The following is a 13,918-nucleotide window of genomic DNA, read 5'->3' on the forward strand; positions in this document are numbered from 1 at the left end:
GAGATTTTATTGAGTCTGGCCCTCAAGAATAATTGGTGCACTAATGAGCTTGCAACATGCTTGATTAAAGCATGGAATTAAAAAAAAAAATCATCTGAATAGAGGGTCACATAGAACCAGAAATGACAAAAAAAAAATCCCAAAAAACCAAACCCACTCCTGAAAGGCTATGTGCTGCAAACAGAGGGGATGCTGTAGAACAGTTTGGGTAGGGTTTATTCCGCTTTAAGCATAATAAAATCTGCGCTAAATATGGGATGGGAGAATTAGATTCCACCAAAGGTAAATGTCTCCAAGAGGAGAAAAAACCCTCTCACAAGTTTGAACTTCGAAAGTTCAGCTCCTTTCCTGTGTATGTTACTGTGAAGTAAATAATGCCATTTGTGTCCAAACTAAGGGGAAAAAAAAGTAACTTACGTGACAAATGCACAGATGTAAAATCTTCAACATCCATAAAAATGAACCGAAGCTCCTTGTTTTTGATTTTTTTTTTGTTTTGTGGTTTTTTTTTTTCTTATTTTTACCAGTGAGGCCATCTTAGGTTTATATACAAAAGTAAAACTGAAAATATACTTTTGTTCTCTGTACACATAAATTTTTTTCCCTAAAAAAGGAAAAAAACTTGTCTATGTTTCTAACATAAAGTAAAACCAAGCACAAAGATTTCCTCTGACGAGTTCATTTACTCCAAAAATCAGTCCAACGAAATAATGTCTGGTATGATACCAAAGATAGACGCCGTGTCCGTGCTGCTCCTACTTGCAACTGGATGACCATGATTCTCTCGCAGGCTGTTGGAGGAAACAAGACTGCTGTTACTGCCACTATTGCTACCATTTGTGGCTGGCAGAGAACTGCTTCCTCCTGCATTTAGCTGATCGAGAAACATCTGAGATGAAGTGTATGGGAAAAAACGAGAGTGTAAGAGTTCTTGATCATCTGATGCGGAAACTGCCGCAGCTGCAGCGGCAAGAAGGGATGTGTTGTAATGCTGGGGGGGGAAAAACAACATTTTCAAGTTACATTTCAGACACCATAGTTTTGATTCAGACCAGCACAAAAGAAGGTATTTGTAAGCTAAAGCTCTGACAGCTTCTGGATTTCACACCAGCTTGTCTACTCAACCTTTCTGTAAGGTAAGTGGACTGATGCAGTGAACTTTTACCTCTGCAGCCCCTGATTTCTGAAGCCAAAAGAAACTGGAAATACTAGTATTAGTAAGAGCAAACACTAGAAAGGTAACAGTATTGCAAGACACCCAAAACAGTAAGAAAGGGTAAGAAGCAGCACTCTTTTACCTCTTCAAAAAATTCCTTGGTGGAAAAATTCCCCAAAATTCAAAGAAACATTTTGCCATCCCTCTCCTCCGCTCAAAATTCACAGAGCAACCACAGCTGGTGAAAGTATGTGCTAATCACTGTTGGTGGAGGAAAGCATACTTCTGTGAAAAATGCATTTAGAAATAGCACGCTTAGTCCCATTAGATAGCAGCAAGGGCTGTCCCAAGTTACTACTCTCTGCTGGGCAGCCCCTGAAAGGCAAGGACTTTAGCTATCAAGAATCAGATTTAAATACAATCTCTCTGTAGGGTAATTTTTGCTCTCAATGTTTCTTTCCACAACGATGAAACATCCATGCAGGGCATTCAGCCTTTTTCCTGAAATTTGTGCACTGGTATAATTATGCCGTATCAGTGCAGCATCAGACTTCCGCAATACTTGTTTCAGAATAATTCTCGTATCTATATTTTACTGAATATCAAGATAGCTTTTCTGAATCCAAATTCCGCAGTGCAGGCTCTGGTCTTAATTATGATATGAAAGTATCCCTCTACATTTAGTGCAATTCTCCTACCTGGATTGCAGAACAGACATGAAGGGACAAAGGGCAGGTGAGCCACCCCAGCTCCCCTCTTTTCTTGGAAGCACAAGAGGGAAAGTGATCAAGTGGGAGGACTTGCCAACCCAGATCCCTTTTGAGGATGACCTGCTTAGTTCCCAAAACAAGCAGCCAGCACCAATCTAGCCCATTTCAGTACGCACTTACAGAAAGGTGGCAAACACGGTATGAACAGGCACACAGCCTCAGAATAACCAGAGCGCTGCCCCTGACTCGCTGAATTGTGTAAAGGACCGTCAAGAGTCCCAGTAGTGGCAACCAGACTGTCAGATGGCCAAAGGTCAGACCTCGGGTCTGAAAAAATAAGGAGGTGGCTGGTGGACCTTCAGCCATGGCTGAGAGTCAGTCCATAATACAACAGTGGCTCACTGAGCTTAACCCTTGGAAACTGAAATGTTTATCTTTCGTTATGCCTTATCCTACACCCATATTGAGACAATGCTTATGTTTGGTCACAGTTTCTATGTTTATAAAATAAAACTGCAGCCTGCCTGCATTTACACCTACATCATATATCTGCTCCTTCCTCGCCTAATACATCCATGCCAGCAAGTCCTTCTCAGAAAAGAGTAGCTGCCATATGACTTGATTTTCTTTGACTTACCTGATTGTCTCCTGACAGGAAAGGGAAGAAATCTAAACCTGTAAAGAGACGAAGAAAAAAATTAAGCTTCTCAAAACAAAGAAGCACCTCCCCGTTTTTCCACCATTCATTTTGAAATAAAACCAGCATAATACTGATGATACTTCAGATTCTCTTCACTACCAGAGCTTGCAAAATATCAACCTTTTAAAACCTTAAGATACAAAACTAAATTTTCCTCTTTTTTTTTTTTTAATACCATCTCAACCTCTGTGGATGCAAAATAATATTTTGCACTAATGGATTGTCAAATGACTGCATGTTTAAATACTTTTACAATAGTTATTATTGCTTGGAGAGCTGTACTTACAGCTACAAACAGCCAGAAGCTCACCTTGCAAGTCATAAGGCATAGGTGTCATATGGAATGGATGCCTGTAGTCTTGGATAAGTGATGTATTGATGTAGCTGGTGTCAACAGCAGGAAGGCTTGGTGTTCTTGACACAGGAGATGCTTGATGGGGTAAATTTAAAATGCTGGAAGAAACAAAGGCTTGTTACAAGCATAAAATATAGTCTTGGCTTTAATGCTAAAAGGCCAGCATTTGAAGATTTCTATTGCTGTCCTATGCAGGGTATGCCTATTTTCAAATTTAACACAAAGTCAACCTCTCGATATGCATTCTGAACTTTGTGACAGGTGCGCAACAACAACTCCCCTACTAAATTTCAAAGCTTCAATAGAAAGCACCAAGATGCTACAGCACCTCAATGAGTCTTGTAAGGACTGTAGAAGGGGGGGACACGACATGAGCATCACATGTTCCCCAAACTTTCCTCTCACAATGTCATTTTATCAGAAAAGTTAATTCAGTCCAAACCAGACTGCAGCCCAAACAATTGAAGTATAGCAAAATTAAAAGCAAAGTAAAGCTCAGTCTCAAACAGTAGAAACTGATGACTCACGATAAACGGTATTGGGATCTCTGCTACAAATACGCTACAAATACTCCTAAACCAGGACAAGACAATCCTAAAGGCATATTGAACCCCTCAAAAAGGTACAAATCTGCCTAACAACACAACAGATATGCTCTACAAGGTAATTAGCAACAGCAGACAGCCAAAAAGGTCTTGAGGAGTTTTAGTGATCACCGAGTCATTTACACCACTGGAGTAGTAATCAGTGCAACAACAGGATCCTTCGTTTAGCCCCAGTTTTCATCTCTACATGTTTATGTAAACAGGGTGCTATTAGCAGCTTGGCTACTTAGGTGTAATCAGGTTATTCTGGCATTCTTTATTACTATGCTACTGGCAATAATCACCAGCAAAACCCACACACTCCCATACCACACCCATATTTCTCATTGCTCGCTCTCTCCATATGTTCCTGCTTTCATATTTCCCTATGAAAGAAAAACATTTCCAAATCTGCAAAAAACATACTTCTAAGCCACAACCTTTTGCACCATTTTATACTCGTTTTCACAAATATGAGTATAAATACAATTTAAAAAACTGTATCGTGTTACACTCTTAACTCAAAGTTGTTATTCCAATCTTTTCAGGCCTTGTGACCTGAGACCAAATCAATTTGCTATAAGCTACTAAAGCAGGACATAATCCAAATACAGAACTTTCTAGATAAAATTTCCTTTGAAATTTGTTACTACTCTCCATGGTGAGTATACTCTCTCTGCATTGGCCTGCATATTTTTTTCTCACCCCTTATTATTTAACGGCGATGCTGGAGATATGGAAGGACAGCTTCTCTTTGCAGATGGTTCTTCCTCCTCTTCATCTGATGAGCTATCAATGGTTAAATCAATCACTTCTACTTTCTTATTTTTATTTGACTGTTGGTGAGAAGACACCTGATGTTCCAAGGAAGAGCTTATGCATCCTATGCAAAGTAAGTCGACATTACAAGCTGTAGCTTACAACAACACTACAATCATCATAACATCACAGCTTATTATATGCCTTCATAAATAAAGCTTACAACTTAGAATAAAAACCCAAAATTACATAACATTGATGATAACTTAAAAGTACCATCAGCCCCAAACAGGTATTACTCAAGTAATCTTTCTCACAAATAATCATTAAAAGCTACAAACATACATGCAAAAATGAGCATTTTGAAAAGTTAAAGGAACATCAATACTTAACAGTTCAACAGTATGACATTCAGTCCATACACCCCGAAACACAACTTACCATCAACTCCATTGTAAGATGCAGTTACTTCCTGCACTTCCTTCTTCGATCTCATAGGAGCCCATGATCCATCCTCCTTAAACTGAATTTCATCACAATCTGTACAATACTTCAGGATTTCCATGAACAACCTGTCAATCAAAAACATTTAGTATCAGTCCTCAAAAAGAGCTGAACTCCTTTTTTTTACTCCAATAGCTTTATTAGTCAGTGTAAGTTTGAATCAGTGTTTAAAGAGAGTCGAAAGCTTTCATTGTTCCACCCTTCTCTCATCTACTTCCTTGATAAAAAGGAGTCATTGAAAAATTTAAAATATTATCTAAACTAAAAATCTGCACATTCACGTAAAATAACTGCAAGAGCGGAATCCTGCAGAGCTCATGAGACAGAACTCTTCATTTCCCAAAACGAAGGAAGAATGTGAACTAGCATTTAAAAAAAAATCTCCTTCTTACCCATATTTATCTTTGACAGTATTTAATTGAGGAAGTCTGTATCTTAAAGGAGTCCATACGGCTGAGTATTTAAGGACTAGTGTTTCCTGAAACCTCTTTATAAGCGAAAACTTCCTAACAAAAGCTGAGCATGGGAATCTAAACTTGCAGCCTCTTCTCCTAGCTGCGTCTCCTAAAACTTTTAGGATCCTGGCACCACATCACTCCCAGTGGGAATTCCAGCTTTTGACCAAGACTATTCATGTGGTTCTGCGTAGGAAAGAGTTTTGCTTTAATTAGTGAGAAAGTTCGCTCTTTCCCAGATTGAAACATTTTCTAGAAATAACCTTCTCTTTGGGATGCTACAATTATATCACCTAATCTCCAACATCCGCACCTGGCAACACAAGGAGAAATAAGGAAAATGCATTGTCTTAATTATTACTACTCTCAGTCTTTACTATTTTAGGCTGAAACCTAGAACAAGGAACGCCACAGTTCTTTGATCCAAAGCAGAAGGCCTGTAAACCTCGGGGTCCATGAATCCAAAGCAGCCTGTGCGAGCCCCGAGTGTCTCTTCAAGAGCTTTTTGCAAGGCCTTAAAGGGGATCGCGAGCAATCTTATGCTTCACTGGTAGGTCACCAAAACGAAGCACATACTCACTAAAAAAGACTCAATCATTTGTGAAGTGGTTTTCTGAGGTTCTGTTTGTTTCAGGGTTTTTAGTTTTGATTTTTGGGGTTTTGTTTGTTTTGGTGTTTTTTTGTTTGGCTGGTTGTTGGGGTTTTTCGAGTAAAACGTTCTGAGAGTATTCTCAGAAGACTCTACTTGTTCTCCTCCTTTATCACACTTTGGAAAGAAGATTTCTGTCCAAGGAATTAAAATGCAAACCCAGGAATACATACTTGGCTTTTCTTCATGGAAACCAACACTAGATTTTTTTTTTTTAATGTTTTGCAGGTAGGTAGTACCAGGGAATCAATCTCTATGTCACTTTCTATATATAGCAACTCCCCAAGTGTGAAATTGTACATGGAATTGTACATGCATTTGGGGGGGTGGCAGTATTTATTTGATCTAACGTGAATGTCTCCTATCAACTATGCCAGATTTGTGCAGTTGCTCCATTAAAAAAAAAGACAACATGTGCTGTTTTCACCTAGGGATCCAGCACTATGGAATATTAAAAACCAAAACAAACCAACCAAACAAACAAAAACAAAAAAAACACTAACCAAAAAAAAACCCCACAACCTCTTTAGGCAGGATAGCTCAAAAATCTACCTAAGATTGGAAGAATATCTTTCATTATTATTAACTTTAACAGTTTGATGACCACAATTCTTCCAGAATACTGAATGAAGAGGTACCTGGTTAGTAATTCTTCACCAACAGCAGGGAAATTAAACAACACGGTAACTTAAAACAGTCACAGCCAGATAACCAAGATTTCAGAGCACTGTATCCTGTGCAGCACAAGAACAGCAAGCAGAGAGTGTAAGGTACATCCTTCATTTCGATTGAAGTTTTACTTACCCATCAATAATGAGATGTTCATAGGGAGCCTTCTTGTCACAGACAGGGCAAACCCAGGTTGGTTTCTTTTCATTCATTTGAATATACAGAGTGGCATCAAAACACTGCAGGTGTGAACAAGTCAGGGCCCTACATGGTATAGTCAGCCGCATTTTACCAAGCTTTAAGAGAAGAAAAAACAGGGTTACATCATCTTGGTATTAAATTAACAAACAGGGCTTTTCTGTCTGAAAAGAGACAGAGACAGGTTGAGTTCTACTCCAGAAAGAACTCTCACAAATGCGAGTTTTGATTAAAACTCATGCCACATACACCGTTCCCTCCTTCCCGTAGGTTTGATTACCACATAAAAGAAAAAGTTACTAAAAATCACATTTTTAACTACATTTGATCAAGGAAACTGAAGACTACATCCTTCCATATTCCTGTAACAAAATACAGAGTCCACTGAGCACCTGTAACATACCAGTGTCCTGAACAAACCACAAAAGAGAATCCTTCTTCATTAGTATTTTAAAAGCTGATGAACATGGGTCAGTCCTCTCCTATTCACTCACAGTTAAAGCGTGTATTCAAGCTGCTGTCCACATCTCAGTCATCAGGGCACTACCAGAACTACTTGTTCAACTTTACAGTCACAGAAGCAAGCATATAGAAAATGCATTTGCAGGATTATGGATCATTACCTGATGTGTTTCTCTAGCTCCACCATTTTCACTACTTTCTCCAAAGAGCTGTCAGAAAGTGACTACTCACAAAATAAGTCATACCTGTTAACTATTAAGAAACTATTTTATATTCCTCCTGCTGTGACAAACACCACTTAGTTGTGAGCTAACCTGAAATGTCACTGCCTTTTTCTTGTGTAAAACACAAATAGCTGACTATCCCCTGTAATACCATCGTACCTTTTCAACACTACAAAGGGCCTGCAAATGTTAACAGAAGATGAGACAGGAGAAAACAAGTTCTAAAATACACTTTCAGATGGGGACCATCCTTTCCTTCAAGTTCGTATAAAGGCTAGGACAGCGAGGTTTTGCAGGCCAGCACAAAGCTTCCACACATTTAACACAAAAAGCACAACTGAGTGCTTAAGCTGAGCAGATAACTTAGGAGTGCTACACAGAAGGTGTTTAGGCTAAATTGTGGAACAGGAGTATCTTGAATTGGATACATAGATCAACACTAACCCAGACCGTAAAACATTAACGTATGATTGCATTGAATGCAAAACTGATTCAACAGTGAAAGGCGTTTCATATTACTCTGAAATAAAAAAAAGTTTCCTCTCCTCAAAAAAACTAAGCAGTTGTTTTCTGGCAAAGTGCTTACGCTGCAATTTAGGAGGGGCTTTAACTGACCACATTAAAGGTAAAAAGTAGGAATGTCTAAACAAGACTTTTCCCACATTAAAAAACAACAAAACAATTATTTATTAAGAACTATTTACACTAAGTATTTTGAAGTTATATATATTTGACTAAAATATACACAATGACTTCATTTGAAAACCTTCAGCCAATTCTAGCAGTGGATAGTAGGAGGAACTGTTTTTAGCACGGCTGAAGCAAGCACTGTGGTCATGCATACTGATTCTGAGCAATACAAGATGGGTGCCACAGGATGGCACTCAATCTCAGAATATCAGAAAACTAAATATCAAGAACAAAGGCTCTACTCACAGTCCACTACTTCCTCCATGATGTGGGGTTTTTTTTTTTTTTGTATCCCCCGTAAGGAGAAATCCCTCCACCCCATTCCCAGCAAATTCAGCTAGACTGCAGGATCTTGCTTATTTTTCTTCCCTTGGCTCTCAGTCACTGCCACAAAATTCACCACCAGATGGGAGGGGAGCAGAGAACTCCCCAGGGAGCCTGCAGTAATGGTGGTGGAGTGCTCAGACAGCAGGAGGTGCTGTATGTGCCATGTGTTTGGCACCCCCTTCCCCAAAATCCATGACCAAGCACATTATTTCTATCACATAATCAACCCCCAACAAAGGAAGGTCCCCTGATCCATGTCTGTTATGAATTCTTATCTCCCAGATGGCAGGTCAATGGCTCATTTGTCTTTTGGGCACAATAAGAGTCTCCTAGCTTAGCAAGGATCAAGAGTAAGGGTACCGGAGATAAAACCTGGATGCTTCTATGTGATGCAAAATAAAAATAAGGAAGGTCGAAGACGCATGCTTCAGGCAGAACATAAATACCTGTCTCCTGAGTAAAAAAAGCAGATTTAAACCAGAAACATTTTCACAAGCTTTTGGTATAAAACCCGTGGCTCTAATTTCTAAGGAGCGGTCGGATTTAACTGAAGCCATGTGCATCCAGATAGAATCAGCGTACTCAGTGTTAACAAGTTGATGTCTCCCTTCCCATTTTTGGCATTGAACCTCCTGGATCAGCTCTGCCACACTGGCCAAGCTGTGTCAGAACTGACAAAAGAAAAGGTCATAAAAGAAGGGATGCATCCCAACTTTTGAAAAACTGTGTTTCCCAACACTGTTACTGTTTTGATTCCTGCTTGTTGGCAGCCAAAGAAACACTGCATTAATTTCTTTTACAAGCGTACAAAACATTGCTATCTTTTCATGCTAAAAAATGCACCCAAAACAGGAGTTAAGGATTTGTAAACAAAGCTGCAAAACCTACAGTAAAATGCTAGATTTGGAATTTTTGTTCAGTTAAATATTTGGTCCGGCTGCAGAGCCTGTGCATTTATTTATTTTTATTTCAAGGGAAAAAAGGAACATGAATTCAGGTATCTTCCTGAAACACAGACTCAGTCCAGCCCATTTGCCTGCTGTATCTTGGATAGATTCAGCGAACAGTTAAGGACAGCTTTTTCTCCGTACTCCACAGTCTCGGAGGGAGAGCAGGCCTCTGTGCTAAAAAAAGCTCAGCAGCAATCCAAAACAAATTCAGAGGAAGCTGCCTCGCTCTGCACTTTTTTTGAGGGCAAAACAAAGGTTATAAAGTCTAAATCTGCCACCCCCATCCAGATATGCAATTCCATTTATTTTATTGAAGTATACACACGAGAGAATCACACCCATAACAAATGAGACGGGAGAATAGCACCCTCACATTAACAGAGCTGAAGATGCATCATTCCTTAATTTTTGGTTCTGCTGTTGGAGACCAAATCAGCATTTTCAGTGTGTACTTTCAAAGCATACACTGTCCATTCAAGCATTAGAAAGTAAGCAAAAATATTTACAAAAAAATTCTCCCTGAGCCAAATGCTTACAAATTAGCAAGTAAAAATATGGAGGCTATAATAAAATTACATTCAGACCCGAGGACAGTCTGAATCATGCTAATAACCTTTCTATTCATAGCACAGGTTGAAAGGTGCAGTCTCTGTCCCAACGAGCCTTTGCAATGAGGGATTATTCCAAGAGCTACAGTGAAATCAGACAGCACTGAATGAGGAACATACTGGGGGAAAAAAGTCAAGTGTGTATGTTTTGTAGACATTATTAAAATGACACAGAGACAAACACGCTCAAAATAATCTGCTATAGACTTTGGTTTGTATGTCTATCAGAAAAGTAGTAAATTTTAAAGAGGAAATACTGACAAAGGTAGGACTTCTGAAGAGCTACATCCTAATGTCTGATTTGTGTTTTGTTTCTACCCCAGCAGAAGTCTGAGAAAGCAAAATAGAATTTGACATCTTTACGTATTAGCAAACTTGCAGTCTTAAAAGCAATATTGTAGAGGATATTCCTGCTACATCTGAATCACAGTAATCAAGAAAAAAAAAATGCATCTAAAAGCACTGCAGAAGAACTTTTATCAGTAACGGAGGCAATCAGGACAAACAGAAGTGTGTCAGAAAACTCCCATGGAATGATCTATAAAGCAACACAACTGCCTGAAGTGGCAGTTTTGACAAATCAAGTACAACTGAAATAAAAAATCTGTAATTCCAGAAGATGCATGAAGATTAATTTAAGATAATGAATTAATAAACTTCTAAACTCTTACAGCCATTTAATTCCTTCTAACGGATTACTATTTTTGTCTGTATTGGAAACTAATTTTAAGTGGTAAGAATATTGTGCCTAAAGAATGACAAAAAAACCAACAGGACTATCACTGTGCTTTCTAGAATAACAAAGTACTAACAGCACAACAAAAATTCAACTATAACAACTCAGCAAAATAAGCTGCCAGGTGTGGGCCCGAAATACTTCAGCATTCCAAATCTGCAGCAGTTTTGATGTGACACATAAGTTCATAGGTTTATAAAATTATGGTTTATGAGGTTCTAAGTTTACAGATCAGGATTTTATTTTGTAAATGCAATCCCTGTATCTTTCTTACAGATGAGTTTTATCTTCCTGATAAATGTGTTGTTGTTTTAGTTAGCATCAATGTTGAGACGGAAAAAGTCTTAAGATTGAAGATCATGAAAATATGACATTTAAAGATTTACAATAACCTAATACATACATAAAAAGTAACCACAATGTCAACTGTGCTTTTTACAAAGCAAAGCTTACATATCTAAAATTTATCTTTAAATTGAAAATACTTAAGAACATACTTAATAACTTGAGAAATAAGCTTCAATTTTGCAAGAATATAGTCAGTTTTCTTCTTTAGATTTCAAAACTGAAAATTTCGTGTCAAGCTTGAGCAGATTGAGCCAAACAAGGAAACAGATGTATCCTTAATCTTGAAAAGAGGTTAAAAAGTTATACTGCAGTAAAGATACTGTGTCAATCAATACAGAGAGCAAGTATTCTGAAGGTGCATGGTGCTTCAAACAAGAGCACTAAGTCCCAAAGATTAAAAAAAATGCACATAATATTAATATTGTGCAGTTCACCAATAATAACAGAAACCGAGGTATAAGCTACCGCTTATCTCTGCATTCACTTGGTTAAAAACCAATTAGTAGGTCAAGATACAGTACATCTCTGCCACTTCCACATTCACTGGAACTGTATTCTCCCACTTCAAATTTGAAACAAATTTTGTTTGAACAACCTCTAGGACACTGCTTTGTTTTTAATCTAAGATTATTAAATACTCAAAGTGTACGCATGCATACAATCAACTTCAGTTAAAAGATGCTCAATTCTTTGACTGCAGACACTGGCTGAAGAGCTATTTTTAATAGTCAGATTAACCTACCTTACCACTGGGTGGTTTTATCACAATCAAGGACTCAAACTGCACACTCAGATGATCTAGTGACAGATTTAAATGTATGCTTACATATAATTTTGAATAGCATTTTCAAGTTAATGGAATACTCATTTTCTCAGGGGTATATCACATGCTTAAGCACAGTGACAGGTAACTTCAGCACTGGATCCTATCCCCACAAAGTTAACACACAGGTAAACACAAGCTAACCTCTTAAGAGGCCAGAACGGCCACATTTTGATCAGAATCAGTTTTGAGGGAATTAAAAAAAAAAAACAAAAACAAAACTTACTGGACAAAGAAGAGAAACTCTTAAGCTTGTTGTTGCTATTTCACTGTCTGGATCGGCAGTCAGTTTCTCTTTAACTGTTATTTGAAAGAAGAAAAGGTTTATTTTACAGTTGATTTAAAACTCAAATTGGATGATAGAGAAATAAAACATGTCTGAAACCGTGCTAAACTTTCAGTCTGCCGTATCTACTGGTAGCAAGCAGCAGTGACTATTGTTTCAGACTCACACAATAAATATGTAACATAAGCAGTCTTTACTCTCCAGAAAGATCACAGATGACAAGATTTAAGGAAGTGAAAAGCAGGAAAAGCTCATCTTAAACCAAGATCCCTAGAAAATGTATTAATACAGAGATGTCTCTCTTCATATACATGCAACACCGTACTTGAAAGTTACTTAAAAATCTACTTGACTGGCAACTTCAAGCACATTAAAAAACCCATGCGTTAGTAACTCTCATATGGACAAGCGCCACTGTAAACCTCTGAAATACTCATCAAACAAACAATAATCATCTGTGATTCAAAATTGAAAAGCAAATTGAGACACAGGAAATCAGAAGTACCCTGACAAAATTTGGGTTTTAAATAACTGCAGTGAAATATTAGCATTAGAAGTCTTTCATCTCTAGCCATCCTCTACTTTTATTTATAAGGACTGTTTTATAAGCAGTCATTGGTTAAATGAACAAATCTGTTCCATGTTCTTCCTGCTCTATGAACCATATACCTACACCTTGTATACAAAGAGCAGTAGCCACCTGGAAACTCTCTAGATTTTTGTGCATTTAAATCATCATACTGCATTAGCACAAACTAATGCCCAGCACTATATACCACTGGCTTTGTAGCATTTACTGGTGGACTAAATTTCCTCCCTGTGCTGTGTACAAGACACATTATCTGAGCATTAAAGAGTATGACCAACAGCTGTCAGGTGTTGGTGTTTTCACCCTCTCCCTGAAAAAGAAAAATGCAGCAGTTTTTGCTTGCATTTTTATTATACAAACTTATACCAACATGTACTTGTCAGGGAAAACAACAAAGCAGCAAATCTCACACTTAAATTTGGAAGGGGGTTGGGAGGAGTATTGCCCTAGACTCTCTCTCCAGGACTTCACTGCACAATACCATGCCAAAGAAACAAAAACTGTGTTGATGGAGACTTTCCTCCAGCATGTCAGCATCAAGGTTCAGTATCAGGCATTTAGTTCAGCTTGCTTGAGGTACTGAATTACCAGTTAACTATATAAATACAGTTGTTCTACTCTGAAGAAACAAAGCCAGTATGACTGAGCTGAAAGAGATTCTCTTGCATTTTTCCCTTCACAGTGTCAACAGGGTTCCTGGACTGGCTCCTAGTACAAACAAAGGCCTCTGAGTCTTTGAATTGGAACTGAATACAAAGAACACCACTATCAGATTCTCAAAACCCAGAGAATTGTAGGAAGTCCAAACCTCGGTTAGTACAGTCCTATTTCAAATCTCCTTTTACAAAAGCTATTTTTCCTTTTTAAAAAAGTAGTACATCAGACATACTTAGTGCTCTAGAATGATCAGGGTTCCGTATCCCTTTTGCTCGCAACCTCTGCAGTAACACCGTAGAGGACAGCTGCTTTACAAGATAGACTGCCATGGAATAGTTCTAGAAAACAGAACAAAAGATCAAAGTAAAAACTGTTTTAATCAAAAGATAGCTTGTATTTTATACAATGCTTATGCAATTCGTTATGTGATTACAAGGCACTGTGTTTCTAAAGCAGTTACAAGACTTTGGATGGCAAAG

At 38.1% G+C, this 13,918-nt stretch overlaps 1 protein-coding gene across 2 annotated transcripts in view; it reads right to left on the reverse strand.

Annotated features, from left to right (window-relative positions):
- Positions 1–524: 524 nt before the first annotated feature.
- Positions 525–13,918, reverse strand: part of PIAS1 (protein inhibitor of activated STAT, 1) — a 33,802-nt gene continuing 20,408 nt past the window's right edge. Inside the window, exons 6-13 of one of the 2 annotated variants that reach the window (XM_009581070.1) lie at positions 13,672–13,777; positions 12,134–12,207; positions 6,677–6,837; positions 4,706–4,836; positions 4,211–4,388; positions 2,877–3,019; positions 2,504–2,541; positions 525–791 (exon numbers count right to left, since the gene is read on the reverse strand). In XM_009581070.1, the coding sequence (XP_009579365.1) occupies positions 756–791; positions 2,504–2,541; positions 2,877–3,019; positions 4,211–4,388; positions 4,706–4,836; positions 6,677–6,837; positions 12,134–12,207; positions 13,672–13,777 (867 nt within the window). In that variant the 3' untranslated portion in view covers positions 525–755. Of the gene's footprint in view, positions 992–2,503; positions 2,542–2,876; positions 3,020–4,210; positions 4,389–4,705; positions 4,837–6,676; positions 6,838–12,133; positions 12,208–13,671; positions 13,778–13,918 lie in introns of both variants that reach the window. The other variant, XM_009581069.1, reaches the window with a different exon arrangement.

This window comes from Fulmarus glacialis, unplaced genomic scaffold (assembly GCF_000690835.1).
Source record: "Fulmarus glacialis isolate BGI_N327 unplaced genomic scaffold, ASM69083v1 scaffold13047, whole genome shotgun sequence".
NCBI classification, from domain to species: Eukaryota; Metazoa; Chordata; class Aves; order Procellariiformes; family Procellariidae; genus Fulmarus; species Fulmarus glacialis.